This window comes from Schistocerca serialis, chromosome 5 (assembly GCF_023864345.2).
Source record: "Schistocerca serialis cubense isolate TAMUIC-IGC-003099 chromosome 5, iqSchSeri2.2, whole genome shotgun sequence".
Classification (NCBI taxonomy): domain Eukaryota; kingdom Metazoa; phylum Arthropoda; class Insecta; order Orthoptera; family Acrididae; genus Schistocerca; species Schistocerca serialis.
Window position 1 is genome coordinate 760,297,354 of NC_064642.1, and position 21,181 is coordinate 760,318,534.

General features: G+C 44.3%; 1 protein-coding gene across 2 annotated transcripts in view; it reads left to right on the forward strand.

The window, feature by feature from the left end:
* LOC126480771 (1-phosphatidylinositol 4,5-bisphosphate phosphodiesterase gamma-1) overlaps nucleotides 1–21,181 on the forward strand; it is a 248,439-nt gene that overhangs the window by 14,687 nt on the left and 212,571 nt on the right. For both annotated transcript variants that reach the window (XM_050104071.1, XM_050104070.1), the window contains exons 2-6: nucleotides 5,729–5,878; nucleotides 12,840–12,978; nucleotides 13,063–13,225; nucleotides 13,318–13,521; nucleotides 13,946–14,061. In XM_050104071.1, coding sequence (XP_049960028.1) covers nucleotides 5,729–5,878; nucleotides 12,840–12,978; nucleotides 13,063–13,225; nucleotides 13,318–13,521; nucleotides 13,946–14,061 — 772 coding nt within the window. The remainder of the gene's footprint in view (nucleotides 1–5,728; nucleotides 5,879–12,839; nucleotides 12,979–13,062; nucleotides 13,226–13,317; nucleotides 13,522–13,945; nucleotides 14,062–21,181) is intronic.

Sequence of the window (21,181 nt, forward strand, 5' to 3'; positions counted from 1 at the left end):
CGTAGAGTGTCTTCATGCTGACGCTGGCGAATTGCCACTCACCTACCGGCGCGATATACTGCTTTGTCGGTATGCCTGTCGGCTACTGTCAATGCCCGACCACCCGTCTTATCGTTCCTTTTTTGACGACTCTCTTGACCGTCAATACGGGTTGTATGTCTCTGCCCTGCTACCCCCTGGAGTTCGCTTTCGTCGCCTCCTTCAACACCTTAATTTTTCACTCCCTGCAACCTTTCGAATGGGCGAGAGCCACACGCCACCTTGGCTCCAGGCTCAGGTTCGCGTCCACCTTGACCTCTGCTCGCTCCCAAAGGAGGTTACCCCGGTTCAGTCTACCACTCCCGTTTTGTCGAACTTCGTTCGAAGTTCATTAATATGACCTTCATTTATACAGATGGCTCAAAGACCAATGACGGGGTCGGGTGTTCCTTTATTGTCGGGGCACAAAGTTTCAAATAATGGGCTCCATGGCCATTGTTTGGTCTTCACAGCTGAGCTCTTTGCCCTCTACCAGGCTGTTCTTTACATCTGCCGCCACCGACATTCTGCTTATGTCATCTGCTCCGATTCCCTGAGCGCCATCCATAGCCTCAGTGATCCGTATCCGGTTCACCCTTTCGTGCACCGGATACAATGCTCTCTTCAGCAGCTGGTGGACGTCGGTTCTCCGGTTAGCTTTATGTGGGTTCCTGGCCATGTCGGTATCCCTGGGAATGAAGCTGCAGATGCTGCGGCCAAGGCTGCGGTCCTCCAGCCTTGGACAGCTTCTTGTTGTGTCCCTTCGTCGGATTGTAGCAGGGTAATTTGTCGGAGCATTTTATTGGTGTGGCATGCCGATTGGGCTGCACTTACGGACAACAAGCTTCGGGCCTTGAAACCTCTTCCCGCGGCTTGGACGTCCTCCTCCCGCCCTTCTCGGCGGGAGGAGGTCGTTTTGGCCCGGTTACGCATTGGACACTGCCGGTTCAGCCATCGCCATCTGCTGTCGGCTGCGCCGGCGCTGTTCTGCCAATGTGGGCAATTGCTGACGGTCCGCCACATTTTAACGTCCTGTCCGGATTTTAATACACTGCATCTTGAGCTTGGCCTGCCATGTACTCTAGATGCCATTTTAGCGGATGACCCAGGAGCAGCTGCTCGCGTTCTTCGTTTTATCACTTTGACAAACCTCTCTAAGGACATTTGATTATGCTGTTTTTTTAATCCTATGCCTGTCAGTCTGTCTTTTATCGTGTTTTCCCTTTTAGTTGTTGTTTTAAACTTGTGCCTCGCAGTGCATTCTTAACGTAGGCTGGGCGCTAATGACCATTGAAGTTGTGCGCCCTAAAAACACACACACACACACACACACACACACACACACACACACACACACTCTCTCTCTCTCTCTCTCTCTCTCTCTCTCTCTCTCTCTCTCTCTCTCTGTGTGTGTGTGTGTGTGTGTGTGTGTGTGTGTGTGTGTGTGTGTGTGTGTGTGAAAAAATCGAATTCTTTCTTCTCAGTCAAGTAAGACTAGTCGTTAATGTAATGCAAGGACTGTAAGTATCACACTATTGAAGCATGTGAACTGTCCATTTTAGTTTCACCAAATGTCAAATACTGGCGTACTGACAAAAGTCTCACAGTGTGTTTACTGCCATATGAAATTTGTTGTTATCAGTTAATCATTGTTTTAAACCTACAGTGACGTTCATAAATATAATACTAGAAATAGAAATGCTTTACGCTACCCATCAGTCAGGCTTAGTCTGCACAAGAAGAAGTGAGGTAATCAGCCATAAAGATCTTTGGCAACTTATCCAGTGATGCGCAGAATTGAATGGATAGTAAAATTAACTTCAGACACAAACTGAAATCATATCTGCTTGACAACTCCTAATCTGTAGAAAAATTTATGGAAGTGATGTAGTGTGAGATTTATTTATTTGTGTGTGTGTGGGGGGGGGGGGGGGGGGGGGTGAAACCGATGTCCGGAAACATACCATTTCCATGCTACAACCATTTGAAAACATGTTGGTAATGTAGCCACTTTTACAAGTAATTGATTAGGCGTTACCCAGTACATCGCTTGTTTTACAATTCCACTAATTAATAGCCAAAGAAATTGCTTTTGTACTCATTGATAGGTTCTCTTCAACATGATACAGTATGATCTCTTCCAGTTCAAGTATGCAGTGCCTCCGTGGGGCACCACAATCACATCTGTCGATAGTGAGAATAGCCTTTCTTGAAGGTGTTGCATAATTGTGGTGAAAAAATATAAAGGTGGCGAGCAGTTCTTCTATTACTGGGAGCTCTGCTATTCAGAAGGATCATGTTGGTGTATTTTGCGAATGTGTACTCAACCGTGTTGCTATAACACTCGCAGACATTTGAATGAGGCTCAAACCAGGTCAGAGGGGTAGGATAGATATCAAACAACATCAGCCAATCCACTGTTACCACTCTCCACAGGGCCTATCCTATTGCATTCCTACCTAGCAAACATGTTTTCAAATGGCTGTAGCATGGAAATGCTATGTTTCCGGACATAACGGAATGTTTGTGTGGATGGAATTCAGATGTTGTAAATTCATCTGAATTCCATCCACACAAACACTCAGTTTACGATGGAAGTTGAAAAGGATGGCTGCCTACCATTTCTGGACGTCATGGTTAAACGCAGGGTGGATGGGTCATTGGGGCATTCTGTCTATCGAAAACCAACGCATACGGATCTGTACCTGCAGGCGTCAAGCTGTCATCACCTGTCACAAACTATGGGTGTCCTTTGAACGTTGGTGCATAGGGCACATGTCGTGTCTGATAAAGACAGCATTGCAGACGAATTAGAGCATTTGAAATCGGTATTTCAACAACATGGATATTCTGCACATCAGGTCAGTACTGCTTTAAGGAGGAAAAAACGTGACCACCCACAAGATCAAGAGGATAAGGAGGTGTTTAAGTCCAGAGCATTTCTCCCATATGTCGGGAACATTTCATCGAAAGTAGGCAGAATTTTAAAGAAACATCATGTGAAAGCAATCTTCCGGCCGCCTACAAAGACTCATGCTCTTCTGGGCTCAGCCAAGGATGATCTGGGATTACGGAAGGGTGGAATTTATAAAATACCCCGCGAGTGTGGGAAAGCCTACATTGGTCAAACCACTCGCACAGTACATGACCACTGCGTTGAACATGAGCACCACACTCGCCTTTTACAGCCCAGTAAGTCGGCCATAGCCGAACATTGTATTTCCACAGGACATACTATGGATTATTCGGCCACGAAAATCTTGGCCCCATCGAGATCCTTCTGGGATTCAGTTGTGAAGGAATCCGTGGAAATACGTTTAGCGGAAAATCTCATTAATCGTGATGGCGGCTTTTTATTAAATAAGGCCTGGGACCCGTTGATTTCTTTAATTTCAACCAAAAGAAAACATTTTATGGCTTCTGAGATGTCGAGCGACAAGTAATTTTAATTTTAATATTGAAATTTTGCATTTTATTGTTTTGGACACGTCTGCATGCATGTTTTACTTTTTCACGCATTCGTTTGCGCTCCATAGATGCAATAATATTGTAGAGGGCCTTGGAATCAACAGGTGGCGCGCATGCTACGGTTACTTGCGCGTGCGCACCTGCGGCACTTTTACGTATAAATAGAGCGACTTGCACTAGCAATCTCCAGTGTCAAACACTCGCCTGAAGACGGCTGTAAGGCTGTCAGCCGAAATATCGTGGAAAGAAGTTGATGAGATCCGGCTGCAATCCCAAAATCTTGTGGAATATTCGATACGCCGTGAAAATTTCAAGAGTCACTCTGTATTTGTAAAACTGACTAGCTCTGTATCAAAGCGAGAGATTGAATTTATGATCCCTGCAACATGCAAATAACCATCTGACTGACTGACTGACTGACTGACTGACTGACATCCCTCTGCTGCCTGTTATTTAAATAACGAGGCATTCACTGAACCACATATTCCATAAAAATGCTATTGTGTTGGTAGGTAAAGGTTATTTATCATTTAAAATTGTGTTGTGTTCTCTTCATGTCACATTTATGCACAAATGTCTCCTGGCAGTGCACTGCTCATTGCTTCAATCATTTATCACTATTGTATTCAGGGGAACTTAATTGTAGTTGTATACATGTAAGCTTTAACTGAAGCATCAAAAGTCAGATGATCCAATTGAGAGGAAGGGAAAAATGCACAAGATTAAAGTAACAAAAAAAGTAACAACTTATTTAAAATTATGAACTGATAACACACAATTCTTGCACAGCTGCTGCATGTCCTGTCATAGACATCAGTTTCTTATTACACTCAAAGTTAAAGAAAGAAAGAAAAAGAAAAGAAAAGAAAAATCGCCATGAAGGGATTAACCGAATGGGACAAAAAATTGGTGGAAGTGATGTACATGTACAGTCAAACAAGTGATTACAATTTCAGAAAAATTGGATGATGGAGAAAGAACTTCACAAATTGAGCAAGTCAAAAAGGTGTTGGTCCATTTCTGCCCCTTATACAAGCAGTTATTAGGCTTGGCGTTGATCAATACAGTTGTTGGATGTCCTTCTGAGGGGTATTATGCTAAATTATGCCCAGTTGGCACATTAGAACATCAAAATTCCGAGGTGGTTGTAGGTTCCCTGCCCATAATGCTCCAAATGTTCTCAATTGGGAAGAGATCCGTTGACCTTGCTGGGCAAGGTAGGGATTGGCAAGCATGAAGACAAGCAGTATAAACTGTCGCTGGACGTGGGCGGGCATTCTCTTGCTGAAATGTAAACCCGGGATGGTTTGCCAGAAAGGGAAACATAGAATATTGGCAACGTATCACGTAAGTGTGCCCCAGATGACAACCAAAAGGGTCCTGCTATAAAAAGAAGTGGCACCCCAGGTTGTCAGGCCATGTGGTGGGTGACTGTCAGGCTGGTATTCCACTGCTACCAAGGGCATGTGCAGACAAATCTTCAGCTGGAATCTCATTGACTGGACCAGAATTGTCTTCAGTGATGAGTCCTGCTTCAAATTGAACCACAGTAACAACCGAAGACGTGCTTGGAGATGCCCTGGACAGTGTTGGGATTCCAACCGGACTCTTGCCCGTCATATGACCTGACAACCAGAAGTGATAGTCTGTTGCACCATTTCCTTTCATAGCAGGACAGTGCTATGTCTACCATATTCTATCCCCATTTTGTTGCATGGCAAGTCATCCTGCACTTACATTTCAGCAAGAGTATGCCCACCCGTATAGAGCGAGAGTTTCTACTGCTTGTCTTCATGCTTGCCAAACACTACTTTGGGCAGCAGGGTCGCCGGATATCTCCCCAACTGAGAATGTTTTGAGCTTTATGGGCAGGGCCCCACAACAAGCTTGGGATTTTGATGATCTAACACTCCAGTTGGGCATAATTTGGCATGAAATCCCTCAGGGGGACATCCAACAAGTCTGTCAATCAGTTCCAAGCTGAGTAACTGCTTGCATAAGGGTCAGAGATGGACCAACACAATATTGGTGTGCTAAATTTGAGAAGCTCTTTCTCCTGAATAAATCATTCAATTTTTCTGAAATTGTATTCATTTGTTTGTCTGTTCATGTAAGTTGACATCTGTTAACTATTTCCATCCCATTTGGGTAATTCACTCATGATTAGTTTCTTTTAAAAAGAGTTTACAAGGAGGAGATGTGTGTAATAATGTGTGTAATAATATCGTTTTCTTTGTTGCAGTGGACTTGAGGGAAGTAAAAGAGGTTCGCATAGGAAAAAACTCAAAGGATTTTGAAAAATGGCCAGAGGAAGCAAAGCGAATGGAGAATTTAAAATGTTTTGTTATATATTATGGCTTAGAATTCAGACTGAAAACACTATCAATAGCAGGTAATAAATTTTCTGTTATTTTGTTAATTATATGTGCTTGCATATTTTTTGTTGTAGCCATAGTGGCTATGGTTGAAGAAAAAAAATTATCAGAAATAAATGTAACCTTTAATAAAACAAGCTCATTCAGCTCTCTTTATGCTTCACTTTCAGTGCAACTGCTGTACACTTATATAAAGACTGAATTTGAAGGTTGATTAATGGAAAGATTTCTTTGGCTCTTACCATGAGATACTTTGGGATCTTCAAAGTCTCACATGTGTCCATGGTGAGAATGCCCTTGCTGTTAATGTACCACGTGTGAGACAAACATTGTGGTCTCCTTACAGGTCCGAGGGTTAGAATAGCCCCAAGGTATTCCTGCCTGTCGTAAGAGGCGACTAAAAGGAGTCCCACACATTTCGACCTTCATTTGATTGTCCCCTGTCGGGTTTGACCGCCATTTTTCAAAATTTTCCCGTAGAGTGAGCCAATTGGGAAAGGGCACCTTACATGGTCATTGTGTCCATTTTGCATTGAGATCTTTAGCCAACTTTCTCGTCGTCGCATTGCAGTCCCACCCATTCTCCATCTCTTGGGCGAGGACACCTTCCTGGGTGTTTTTTCCACCATGCACTATGCAGTGTCACTTCGTGTGCTGACGATGCCCATGGACTTCTTTGCACCTGATATCCAGCGTGGTAGCCAGTCCATTGTGGTGGGGCTGCCATGTACCCTGCTGGTTGTAGCCCCCTGACAACACAGGGATTGCTCTGCTGATGCCTGCACCTTTAACTCCCCACGTATGCCAACGAGTAGACGCCCATCACCCTGGGGCATCGGGACTCCTGGCAATGGCCATCCTGCCAGGTGGCCTTTGGTGTGGTAAGGTGGTGCCCATGGGGAGGGCTCCCGGTCGGAGTGGGTGGTATCAGGGTGGATGACATGCCATGAAGTGTAATACGTCATCTCTTGCTGGTGGTCTGCTGCCAGCAGTATCTAAGTGGGCAACTTTAATGCTAAGAAATATCACCCAAAGTCATTCCCCTCCCTGGCCACACCATGGGAAGAAAGCTAGGCTTAAGGATGGCAGTGAAGCTTAATTGACCCGGTACCTCGTATGTATGAGAGTTGATGGGGAATCTTTCATGTCCATGAAGACTCAGTTTTTTGTGGAGCATTTGGAGGACAAGTTTGGGGAGATGGAGGGCTTGTCCAAAATGCGCCCTGGGTCAGTTTTGATAAAATCAGCATCCTCTGCCCAGTCACAGGCATTACTTGCTTGTGACAAGTTTGGGGATGTTTCTGTTACCATCACACCTCATAAGAGCTTAAATATAGTCCAGGGTATTATAGTCCACAGGGACTTTCTTTTGCAGTTTGACGATTAGCTGTGCGCCAGTTTAGAGCAGAGAGGTGTTCATTTCATCTGGTGTGTCCATTAGAGCCCAAGGGATAACCAGGTTGCCACCAGTGCCTTCATATTGGCCTTTGAGGGTGACACATTGCCCGAGAAGGTCAAGGTGATGGTCTACTGTTGTGACGTCAAGCCATATATCCCTCCCCTGATGCGGTGCTTTTAGTGCTGGAAGTTCGGTCATGTCTTCCCACTGTGTACTTCCAGCCCTACCTGTCGAGATTGTGGATGTCCATCACATCCCAATAATCCATGTGCCCCACCTCCCATCTGTGTCCACTGCAGAGAGCGTCGTTCACCTTGATCGTCAGACTGCAGAATTTTACAGAAAGAGAGGAAAATCATAGAATATAAGTTTGTGTCTGTGTGTTTGTGTGTGTGTGTGTGGGGGGGGGACGGTATGGTTTGAGGTTTTCGGGCGCTAAATAGCACTGTCGTCAGTGCCCAAATGCATAGGCTAAGAGGAATTTTTTGAGTGCCTACATCCTGTGGCTATGGCCACCTCATATGCCACCGCTACGAGAACAATTGGAGAACAATTGTCGCCCCATCAGTTCCTTGAATTCCTGTTGCCTCTCAGAACTGGGAGACACCACTTGCCCCCTTGACGAGGGGGTGGTGGTGGGGGGGGGGGGGGGGCACTTCCATTCCTGTTGCTCCTGCACCACCCAACCTTTGGGGATTTCAGTCCCCACTTATGAGCCAGAGAAGCGTAAGGCTTCTTTGACTCCTCTCGCTAGTAAGGGGTCCCTTGGGTCACTCCCTTCCCAGGTTTCTGCTAGTGGGAAAGATGACACCCGCCAGTGGCAGAAGAGCCCAAAAGCAGCTGGTCAAAGGGCTTCACGCTCATCCTTAGTCTCGGAGACTGATTCAATGAAGTCCTCCCAGCCAGGGAAACCCAAGGAACAGCACAAGAAATCGAAAAAGAAGACCCATAAGAACTAGGAACTTGCGATGGCACCCACACCACCGCTACCTACAAGCTCTGCATTTGAGCATGGAGATTCTGGCTTCCACTGAGGACCTGGATCTCGCCGGACCCTCAGACACAATGGATACAGGCTGCTCAGGCAAAAAATCAGTGGCAGCAGATGACTCTGAGATGTAAACTGCCCCATTGAATTTTCCATGCCTTCCCATTCTCACAATGACGTCATCCCCCAGTCGAATTGTGCAGGTTTTTTCCATGGTCTGGCTGAGCTACGGTAACTGTTAAGCTTTACACCTGCTTTCTGCATTGCCCTCCAGGAAACCTGGTTCCCAGCAATGCGGACCCTTCCCCTCCGCGGGTATAAGGGATATTACAAGAACCGTAGCAACTGTAATTGAGTGTCAGGTGGAGTTTGCCTTTGTGTCCTAAACTCAGTCTGTAGTGAAACTGTTCCCCTTCAAACCCCTCTTGAAGCTGTGGCTGTCAGAATATGGATGACGCAGAAAATAACTGTCTGCAATGTATATCTTCCTCCAGATGGTGCAGTACCCCTGAATGTATTAGCTGCACTAACTGATCAGTTCCCTAAACCTTTCCTACTTTTGGGAGATTTCAGTGTGGCTCGAGGTAGTTACTCGGTCATTGATTTATCAATTTACAGCCCAGTACTTTTCCCATCTATCCACTGGAGAGCACATGACATCGTGTGTGGTAGTGACCACTTCCCCATCTTCCTGTCACTGCCCCAGCATATGTTGACTCTCCCTCACATAGTAATATCGATTTGATTGTTGAGCAGGTGACTACCACAATTGTTTCTGCTGCAGAAAACGTGATCCCTCGCTCTTTAGGGTGCCCCCAGCAAAAGACAGTTCCTTGGTGGTCGCCGGAAGTCGCCGAGGCAATTACAGATCGTCAGTGAGCTCTACAGCGACATAAGTGACTCCCTTCCCTAGAGCATCTGATAACCTTTAAGCAGCCCCGTGCCCGTGTACACCAGCTTATAAAATGATGGAAACAGGAGTGTCGGGAGAGGTACGTGTCGACCATTGGGTACCATACGTCACCTTCCCAAGTCTGGACAAAGATCAGACATCTTTTTGGGTATCAAACCCCAGCAGGTGTCCCTGGCGTTACTTTCAGTGGCATGCTATGTACCGACGCAAATGCAATTGCTGAGCACTATGCTTTAGCCTCTGCGCCGGAGAATTACCCCACAGCCACTCGCCCTCTCAAACTTTGGATGGAAAGGAAAGTCCTCCCGTTCACTACACACCATAGTGATCTGTCAGGGACGTATCTGCTGCAGTTCCCACTTGCCAAAACATTGCAATGGATATTTGTCGTCAAACCCCCCACCCCTCCTTGTATCAGCTATCTGGATGATTTTGTGCTCATATGGCCCTCCTTTGAGAAACATCTGCAGAACTTTTGGCTTCTATTTCAGACTCTGCCAGACATGGGTCTTGTGTGCAATCTGGATAAGTCACTCTTCTTTCAGCACACTGTTGAATACCTTGGGCACGTCCTTTCTCATTGTGTGATCCAGCCGATGAACAGTCACCTTGCTGACATTGATGCTCTTCCTTGATCCACTAATCTGAAGGAGCTCCTAGCTTTTCTAGGCAAAATTGTTGATTATCATAAATTCATCTCACAAGCAGCTACTATTGCGCATCCTCTTAATCAGTTACTGAAAAAGGCATGCTGTTTGATTGGATGTCTGTGTGTGACCAAGTGTTCACAACTTTGAAGGACAGTCTTTATTTAGCCCCTTTCTTCACCACATTACAACCAGATAAGTAGCTTGTCTTGGTCACTGGAATGCCCCAGTTTGGAATGGGGACTGTGTTGGCCCATTGCAATCTTAACAGTTTGGAGCATCCAATAGTGTTTGTCTCAAAGGTGCGCAACACAACACAGAGAAATTATTCCCAAATTGAGAATGCTGTCACTATTATTTATTCGATCAAGAAATTTCATGTGGTTTCACGTGGTTTGAAGTTTCGCTTTGCCGTTGACCACAAGCCATTAGTCTCCCTCTGTAGTCCCTCAGTGTATCTAGCAGACAAAATGGTTCCCAGGCTGCATTGGTGGGGCCTGTTCCTCAGCTGTTACCATTATGAGATTTATTTCCATCCAACGGCTCAGCACTCCAACAAGGGTATTTTCCCACATCTTTGTGTAGGTCCTGACCCTGTCTTCAACTAGGAGGAAATCCTTTGTTTTTATCTCAGTGAGAAAGCTCAGCAGGCAGTTGACAGCTTTCCTATCATGAGGTCAAATACTGCTCACGCTATAAGTGCAGATCCTGTTCTCTGCCAGGTGTGGCAACATATCCAGTGGAATGGCTGGAATGACCTGCAGCCTGAACGTTGTTTCTGCTCCATAATTATTTTGTACTGCATCCCAGAGTGACTTTTGTTGATGGTGTAATCTTCTTGATGACGGAACACACCATGCCGTGGGGGGTCATTATGACTTCCCTCAGGTGGGACACACTATGGCTCTTGCATCACACCCACTGAGTGGGGTCAAGGACAAAAATGTGTGCACGCCACTGAATCTACTGGCCTGTCAGTGGGGTACCTGGACATGTAATTGCTGCTTGTCCGAAGTGTGTAGGTCACAAGACTGCTCTGCGGTATTGTTATTCATTGTGGCTGGTGCCCACACAGCCCTGGGAATGTGCCCACTAGGATTTTGCTGGCCCATTCTGGGACACATTTTGGTTGCTCATCATTGGTGCACACTCCAGATTCCCATACATTGTTAATTGCTCCTCTGTGACAGTGAAGTCTAGTGCGTGTGTACCCTCACCTGCATCTTTACCATTGAAGGTCTTCTCTGCAATGTGGTGACAGAAAACAAGCTGCAGTTCACCTCTCAGATCTCTCAAGACTTTCATGTGCAGAATGGCATCCACCATGTTGGGGCACCTCTGTTTCTCTGCAGTCCATTAGGAGGCAGAACACCTCATATGGACCTTCAAGATGCAGATGGACTACATCTGGACACCCCAGTAGAAGAGGTACTCACGCATTTTGACAATTCTTACAGGGCAACTCCTTTTGGCAAGAGGAGCCCAGCAGAGTTACTCCAGATGCACTAGCCATGCGTAATGCTGCACCTCATAACACCAATCCCTCACTTGCTTCTTGCACTGCTATCAATGCACTGCACACCAGGGAGTACCACCAGGGCTCACACCTTCGGTTGCTTTGATCTTTGGATTCTAGCAGTCGTCCACAGACAGCGAGGTCGGCGTGTCTTCTTGTGCTGTAGACAGGTGACAGTCTGGTGGCCTGCCATTGCAAATCGTGGGTGGGGGAAAGGCTACTGCCACCTCAGTGTGCAGCTCCCGAGCCATCTCTTGGGACACCACCTCTTTCGTTGGTGTAGCCTCCTGTGTTGTGATTCCCCTTATTTACTACCTTTTCTGACTCACCTCCTCCCTCTCAAGCAACATACTCAGCAGCCAGTGGCAGACGAAGTCCATCAGTGGGCAGAGATGCTGTGCAGCTCACAGGAGACACTTCAGCACATTCCTTCTCCTGCCCCTGACAGCCCGGACCTCCACATAGCTCCCATGCCAGCATTGACACCCCTAGCAACTTGTGTCGCACTGCTTTCTCTCTGCCCACAGTGGAGTCATCATCGTACAGGAACTTCCGGCCCTACTCTCCAACTGCTGCAAACAGTGAGCTTCTGTCTGCACTGTGGGCAGCAGCCTTCAACTCCTGGGAGGCTGTGGGCATCCAGCAGATGTCTATTTCTCATGAATTCTAATTGCAGTAACATTCCTTCAGTAACCAACTGAAGCCCTGATGATGAAGCTGTGCTTAAAAATGCACATACCCACTCCAGATTGAGATATGGCTCCATAAAGAATTCTATATAATCGAAAGTGATGGAGAAACGTAAGTATTTACAGACTGCAATGATTGAAAGACCGAGCAAGGTGGCACACTAGTTAGCACACTGGACTCTCATTCGGGAGGATGACGGTTCAATCCCGTCTCCGGCCATCCTGATTTAGGTTTTCCGTGATTATCCTAAATCGCTTCAGGCAAATGCCGGGATGGTTCCTTTGAAAGGGCACGGCCGATTTCCTTCCCCATCCTTCCCTCACCCGAGCTTGCGCTCTGTCTCTAATGACCTCGTTGTCGATGGGACGTTAAACACTAATCTCCTCCTCCTCCTCCTCCTCCTCCTCCTGCAATGATTGAAAGTAAATGAGCTATTGAAAAGATGGTAGATGGTTTTTATTTTTGAGTTTTCCACATATTAATATTGCTTCAGTAATACAGTTTTTAGTTTGTAATTCTTAATTTTACACAGCCGGCCATGGTGGCCAAGCGGTTCTAGGTGCTTCAGTCCGGAACCGCGTTGCTGCTATGGTCACAGGTTTGAATCCTGCCTCGGGCATGGATGTGTGTGATGTCCTTAGGTTAGTTAGGTTTAAGTAGTTCTAAGTCTAGGGGACTGATGACCTTAGATGTTAAGTCCCATAGTGCTTAGAGCCATTTGAACTAATCTTAATTTTACATTTTACAAGAAACATCTCTGAATGATGTTTGGGACCCAGAATAAATGGTTCCACTAATTATTAATACATCTCAATGTCTTGGTAGCTTTTTCAGAATCGGAGTGCACTTTGTGGATAAGAGGCCTTGACTACTTGGTTAATGATACAATAAGATCACCATACCCACTCCAGGTTGAGAGATGGCTCCGTAAAGAATTCTATAAAATGGAAAGTGGTAGAGAAACGTAAGTATTTACAGACTGCAGTGACTGAAAGTTCCCAGTGATTATTGAAGCTTAATAAAATGACTTTTTCTTTTTGTATTTTAGTGTCACACTGAAAGACCTAAAGGCATTTCTTCCTCGTGTCAACTGCAAAATTCCAACAAATAAACTTCGGGATGTCTTTCAGGAAGTCGATACAAGGAAACGAATGGAACTAGGATTTGATGATTTTGCTACTCTTTACCAAAAGCTTATGTTTGATAACAATGTAAGACAATTTAGGCCTGTAAAATCAACATTTGTTTGCCACAGCTTCAACACAGAACAAGTGATTAAGTATATTTCCATTATTTATTCCAGATGTATAGTGAAAGTTTTAGTAAGTTATTCTCTGATTACTCTGAAAATGGTAAAACAGTAACATTGCAAGAATTTCAAAGTTTTCTTAGCCAAGAGCAGAGAGACCCAATGGGAGATGACGAAAGAGAAGTTTCTTCATTTATGAGAAATTATTTGCAAGATTCACAGCGAAATGTCCAGGAGCCATACTTCACAATCTTTGAGGTATGGGTCAATAGATACTGATGTTGGTGTATTCACTTTTAATCAAAATATACTAAGTCATTGAGACGTTATATTTTGTCATATGCTATACATTACGTAGCATATGAGAAATATATTGTGGTCCAATGTACAATATATAAATAGTTAACAATCCCAATATATTCTAGACCAACTGCAAATGGTTTTTTTACTCTTTTAGTTTTTGATGTTTTCCTTACTAACATTTCTGTTAGCTATTGGTAAACACATGCCAAGGAATTGACTGCTTTTCTTTTTCTTCTTTGAAACTGTCAGCAGTTACCAAAGATGATGATGATGATGATGATGATGATTCATTTCATTTATTTATGTGTGTTTTATTTTTTGTTTGAGAAACTTTGTGATGAGTGAATGAAGTGCTTATTTGTGATGATATTGTTTTCAGTTTATGGATTTTCTTTTCTCGAAGCAAAATGAAATTTGGGATGAACGATATGATAAAGTCTACCAAGACATGACGAAACCATTGTCACACTATTGGATTGCCTCATCACACAACACGTAAGTAAACATCACACAGTAATAAAATACATCTACAAAACTAGTATTTTAAACCAGAGCAAACCATTATAAAAGGCTTGCTCTTCGTTACCCACAAAATTACAGACCACTGTCCTTAACATCAGTTTGCTGCAGAATTTGTAATATTGGTAATTTTCGCCTCACAAACATTAGTATACGCTCGATAGTAAATGCCTGATGGCATGAAGTTATCAAACAATTGTAATGTAAAAGAAATGAACCGTCTCTTAGCTGCAACATTACCTATTATTCTTTATCTTTGCACTCCTGTGTGGCGGCTATCAATCTCTCTGTACACATATCGATTAATGATTGAAAAAGAATTCTGTTTTTTCAAGACAAATGAGGAATAGAGCGCTTCACTTTTTATGGTTTCTATTCCATGAAAGGAGGACGCGGACTTGCTGCGTTCTGCAATCTGTATTTTATAATTTGTGCAAAATAGTCTGTAAATGTGCTAATTGTCTTCTCAATCAGAAAACATTTAGTTTTATGTAATTAGTTATGAGCAGGCACCATCAAGAGGACATTAATCTCAAGTATTGCCCCAAAAGTGTAACAACAAGTTTAATGTTACCAGTCACCGTTTTATTTATTTCCACGACACGTTTCAAAGGTTTAAACCTCCATCATCGGGTGGATTTACATCAGTTAGTATGACATTTGTGTGTGTGTGTGTGTGTGTGTGTGTGTGTGTGTTACGATTTTTTGGACGAACTTGTGGCACTGTCTCCAGTGGTCACAGGTTCCTTTCGCTGTCGAAACACATTACATGTATATTGTCACATTTGTAAACAAAATATCACATCACATGTATACTGTCACATTTGTAAACAAAATATTTGTTTACAAATGTGACAGTATACATGTGATGTGTTTCGACAGCGAAAGGAACTTGTGACCACTGGAGACAGTGCCAAAAGTTCATCCAAAAAATCATACCACACACACACACACACACACACACACACACACACACACACACACACAAATGTCATACTAACTAATGTAAATCCACTCAATGATTGAGGTTTAAACCTTTGAAACACATCATGGAAATAAATAAAACAGTGACTGGTAACAGTAAACTTGTTGTTTCATTTAATGTCAATAACAGTCACGGTAAAGCCTAACCTAAAATGTTCGCATTTTAAAAAAAGTGTGTTATATATGAAGTGTGCTTATTTAGACAAATTATCCTTAAGTATTTCCATCTCCTCATTACTTAAATGTTAATCATTTTGTATCAGTTTATCTCCAGAAATTACAATCATGCTGATAGACTGATTGCAACATTGAGGCAGGAGGAACATTGTTGTTTTCCTATCATTTCTGAAACAATCCTTTTGAGTTGTGTAGTGTTGATTTCTTTTAAAGTCAGTAAATATTTTGGTCCCTTAGTGTCGATCTGGGTATGACTTCATTGTGGTCATGAAAACATGTGGAAATGATAATGTTGCTTCCTACTGATCTCAAATAAATTAATCTGCTGCTCCATGTCCAAAGAATGTCAGGTATTTAGTGACTTGTTACTGTAAGATAGTTCAATCAATCTCTGATTCTGTTGCCATGTTACACACAAAACATTATATCTTCAACGTCACTTGGCGAAACTCAGCTGCCCTTTTCTCACATGATATGATGTGAACCGTGGCTGAAGGGCAACAGGCAGATTCCATTTTCTTAAATTTCTGAAAAGCATTTGACATGGTGCCCCACTGAGAAATGTTAATGAAGGTACGAGCATATGGAATAGGTTCCCACATATATGATGGCTCGAAGATTTTCTTAAGCAACAGAACCCACTATGTTGTCCTTGACAGAGAGAGTTCATAAAAGACAGGGGTGTCATCAGGAATCTGATAAGCACATTTCATGAACTGTCTGTTGCTGAAAGCGATCCTACCCCAGCTGCTGTCATTTACCCTGTTTCGGAGGAAGCTTTGGGCTGCTGGGCCCAAGAATTCATAGAGGGTGGGATTATTTTTTTTTGTTGAGAGCTCCAATATTAGGCTTATGATGGAGCCCGTTGGGATATGGCTACCAAGGAGTGGAAGAAATCCAGTGTTTACTCTATGTGCATACTGGGAGGGAATTTGGGAAAGGGGGGGGGGGCGGCATCATTCAGCCAAGATGTGGAATGTGTTCTTTTGGACGCCATGAAGATCACAGGTTACCAATAGTATGTTGCTTCAGGCCAGAAAAGATTCTATGGGTTTTTGGCAGGTATCCCAATTGGTTAAGACAGCTGGTCTTCGTTGCAAGACGAAGGTGGAGCTCACCATGTATAGCATTGTTGACTGGATCAATTGCGAATCTGTGGTGCAGAGTGAAATGTAGAGTCTGAATCAGAGGCTCAGACGGTTTTGAATCAGAGGCTCAGATGGCTCTGTGATCATGTTGGCTGCAGATTCCATGACTTGGGTCATAGGATGGGGAGGTGCAGTTTCTTTAGGTTTGAGGATCTTGAAAAAGTTCAAACCGAGGTACAGTCTCGAAGCGAGCAGGTTAAACACAAGGCAGTGGTAGACATAAACAATGATATTATAGTTGTAAATAGTTGTTGCTGTGTTGGGAAAGAACTAGAGTTCCAAGCACTCATACAAAGGACTGTAGCTTAAATAAGTTCAGTAGAAATGTTCACCAATAACTTAATGGAGTTCAGGAAGAATAGATTAAATTCAGTTGCTGTTAGAAGTAGTTTATCTGGTGATGAATTTTCAAATCGTACCTGACTCATCCAGTTATAATTGGTGGTGACTTCAGTCTACCCTCGATATGTTGGCAAAAATACAGATTTAAAGAAGGTGGTAGGCATAAGACATTGTACAAAATTCCACTAAATCCTTTCTCTGAAAATTGTTTTGAGCAATTATTTCAGGGGCCTGCACAACCTTTAAATGGTTGTGGCTACATACTATTTATTTATGTTTACTGGATATTTTCTTGGACTTTTGGTCCTGCACAGGGTGGCATTGATTTTAATTTCATGGTGTTGTGTCTGGGCTTGTGAAAGGAGCTATCTGTCTTTGTGTCGTGGTTGTGTTGTATCTTGAGTATCAGGAACATATTTGAATTTAGCCTAGCATTACAGCTCACAAACAGATTGCTCACTTTAACTTGGTCACTGAGTGAAGAATACTGGGAGCAGAAGCTTTTTGATCATCTCATAGCACATTGGCTGCCCCACTTCCCTCTCCCAGAGCAGCCATCTTATAGCTTATAAAAGAAATGAAAATGTAATGGATTACTGCATATCAAAAGTAACACAAAAATTTATGGCGAGTTGCTAGAAAGATCAGGTATAGCCCCTTCACTCACTTTAATAAACAATATTAACATTCACTACGAACAACATGACACATGGTGCATCTCTGTATTCACAATGGCCACTTACTGCTATGGCACACTAAACTGTTACATAGCTAAGTTTGGCGATGAACATAAAATTACCGGAGTGGCACACAATCCCCTCCCCCCCCCCCCCCCCAATAACACACACACACACACACACACACACACACACACACACACACACAGAGAGAGAGAGAGAGAGAGAGAGAGAGAGAGAGAGAGAGAGGACAGAAGTAGAGAAGGGAGGGGAGACACATATGCAGGTGTGTTGGTGGCGTGGAAGGCACGTGTAGCGCTGAGTGGATGAAGGGAAGGAAATAGGCAGGTGGAGGGCAGGGACTACCTTTCTTTGTGCCTTGAAATGCAGAATATCCTACTCACTATCCTCCCCACCTCTCCCACCATGAGATTCTGCCGTCCACCCAGCCTTCACAGTATCCTTGTCTGTCCCTGTTTCTGCTGCCAAGTCCATGCCTCACATCTTCTGTCCCATACATCCTATCACCTATTCCAGGCCTGTCACAGACACCTCCTCCCCTATCACAGGCAGGACCACCTTTGAAAGTAGCCATGTGATCCATCACCTTAGCTGTCACCACCGGACATGACCACAAATAATCTGTTTTTCCGCATGGATGGCCACTGCCAAACTGTGGCCAAGAGACAGAGGATGAACCCATTTGCTGAACATACTGCCCAACACAATGTAATTCACTTTAATGACTACTTCACAGACTGTGCCACCTTAATTCTTCCCATCAGCACCAGTTTTTCTGAACTGTGCAGGGGGGAACACTCTCTACAACATATCCTTTGTTCCCATAATGCCTCTGGCCTCAACCTTTTGCTAGTCAGAGTTAGGGGACCTATAGACAACAGCAATTAGAAGCTTAGTTTCACCATATTCAGCTGCCACTGCACAACATTCAAATATTTGTTCAGTGTAGTGCCATGATACGTCTATTGACTCAAGCGGAAAACTGTTTTTTTACGCGCGTGGCCACTCCCCCACTCTGCAGGGAACTCCTTCAATAACAGCCTGCTAATCTATATTTTGGTAAAGGAAGCCTCTGAATTGTCTCACATTTAAGTGGTGCTCCGATATACCAATAATGTCAGAGTCAACATCTATAAGCAGTTCACTAACTTTATCTAATACCTCTTATATTTTGATGAAATGTGCTAATTCCTTCTCTACTTGGACACCTGACCTCCTCTGAAGGTGATCAATTAGTTAGAGGGACTTCCTTTAATCAGGTATACCTATCAGCTAACTTCAATCTAAAAAACATGCAACTCTAATACTAACTACTACAGGAATTTTTCCATGAGTGCTCCCACCACCGCCCACTACACTGTCACCTATAAGCTTTGCCAGCCTCCCCTTCCCATACCTATTGTGGTGGTGGTGGTGGTGGTGGTGGTGGGAGGATGTGTGGGACAGGTCTTGCATCTAGGTCTATTGCAGAGGTATGAGCCATAAGTCAAGGGGTTGGAAGCAGGATTTGAGTAGGGATGGACCAGCATATTGTGTAGGTTTGATGGGTGATAGAACACCACTGTGGGAAGCTTGGGAAAGATAGTGGGTAAGACGTTTCTCATTTCAGGGCACGATGAGAGGTAGTTGAAACCATGGTGGAGAATGAGATTCATTTGCTCAAGTCGCAAGGTTAATGCTCCTCCGTGGCTGGACAGTGGGACTTCGAGGAAGTGGTGGGTGACTGGAGAGATAAGGCATGGGAGATCTGTGTCTGTACAGTGTTGGAGGGTAATTACAGCCTGTGAAGGCCTCAGTGAGACCCTTGTTATATTTTGAGAGATACAAATGCTGGTGTTGGTAGGATGGATCCAAATGGCACAGGCTGCGGAGCAGTCATTGAAATGAAGAACCTTGTGTTGGGTAGCATGTTCAGCAACTGAGAATTCTAACTGTTTCATAGCCACAGATTTTTGGTGGCTACTCATGCAGACAGATAGCTTGTTGGTTGTCATGCCCATGAAGAATACAGCATAGTGCTGCATCTTAGCCTGTAGATCACATGCCTGGTTTCAAAGGTAGTCCTGCCTTCGATGGGATAGGTGATGCTTGAGAGAGGACATGAGTAGGTGGTGGTGGGAGGATGTGTGGGACAGGTCTTTCACATAGTTCTATTACAGGATTAAGAGCCATAAGGCAAGGGATTGAGAGCAGTATTTGAGCAGGGATGGACAAGGATATTGTGGAGGTTCAGTGAGCATCAGAATTCCCCTGCGGGAGGGATGTGAAGGGTGGTGGATAGGGCATTCCTCATTTCAGGGCACGATGAGAGCTAGTCAAAACCATGGTAGACAACGAGATTCAGTTTCTCAAATCGGGGTGGTGTTGAGTCACAAGCAGAATGTTCCTCTGTGGCTTGACAGTGGGACTTTGGGAAGTGGTGAGTGACTGGAGAGATAAGGCATGCGAGAGTAATTATGGTCTGTGAATGCCTCTGTGACACCCTTGGTATATTTCGAGAGGGGCTGCTCGTCGCTATAGGTGCGACGGCCATGTGTGGCTAGGCTGTATGGAAGGGACTTCTTGGGTATGGAATGGGTGGACACTGTCAAAATGGAGTTATTGCTGGTGATTGGTAGGTTTGATATGGAAGGAGGTACTGATTTAACCATCTTTGAGGTGGTCAACATTGAGGAAGGTGGCTTGTTAGGTTGAGGAAGACTGAGTGAAGCGAATGGGGGAGAAGGTGTTGACGTTCTGTAGGAATGTAGTAGGATGTCCTCACCCTCAATCCAAATCATTAAGATGTATCAGTGAGTCTGAACCATTTGAGGGGTTTGGGATTCTGGGTGGTTAGGAAGGATTCTTCTAGATGGCCCATGAATAGGCTGACAGAGGATGGTGCCATGCAGGTGCCCACAGCCATATACCAGATTTGTGTGTAGGTGATGCCTTCAAAGTAGAAGTAATTGTGGATGAGGATATACTTGGTCATGGTGAGCAATAAGGAAGTTGTAGGCCTGGTATCTGTCAGGCATTGGGGAAGATAGTGTTCAATAGGAGAAAAGCAGTGGGCATTAAGGATTTTAATGTGAAGGGAGGTGGCATCAATAGCGATGAGCAGGGCACCGTGTGGTAAAGTTACAGAAACTGTGGAGAGGCAGTTTAGTAAATCATTGATATCATGTATATAGAAGGGTAGGTTGTGAGTAATAGGCTGAAGGTGTTGGCCTACGAGAGCAGAAATTCTCTCAGTGTGTTGTCACAGTAACCGGCTCCAGTGGGGCATTGTGGGTGGTTGGACTTATGGACTTTCAGGAGCGTGTAGAAGATAAGAGTGGAGAGAATGGTAGGGGTGAAGAGAGAGATGGACTCTATAAATAGGTTCTGGGATAGGTGTAAAGATTTGAAGAAGGATTGGCAGTCCTGCTAGATTTCTGGAATTAGGTCACTGTGGCAGGGTTTGTAGGTGGATGAATCTGACAACCGGTGGACTCCTTCAACCCAGTAATCCTTGTGGTTCAAAACCACAGCAGCGGAGCGTTCGTTAGCACGTAGGATTATGAAGTCAGGATCAGTTTTTATGTGGTGGATCACAGTTCCTTCTACATATGTGAGGTTACCTTGCATGTTGAGCAATTTGGTGAGCGATGATGAGGCAAAGTTCGTGGTTAAGAAACTGTGAAAATGTAACAGGGGGTGATTTGGGAGCAGTGGGGATGGGTCACGGGTCGATGGAGGAGTGAACTGAGTCAGGCAGGGTTCAAT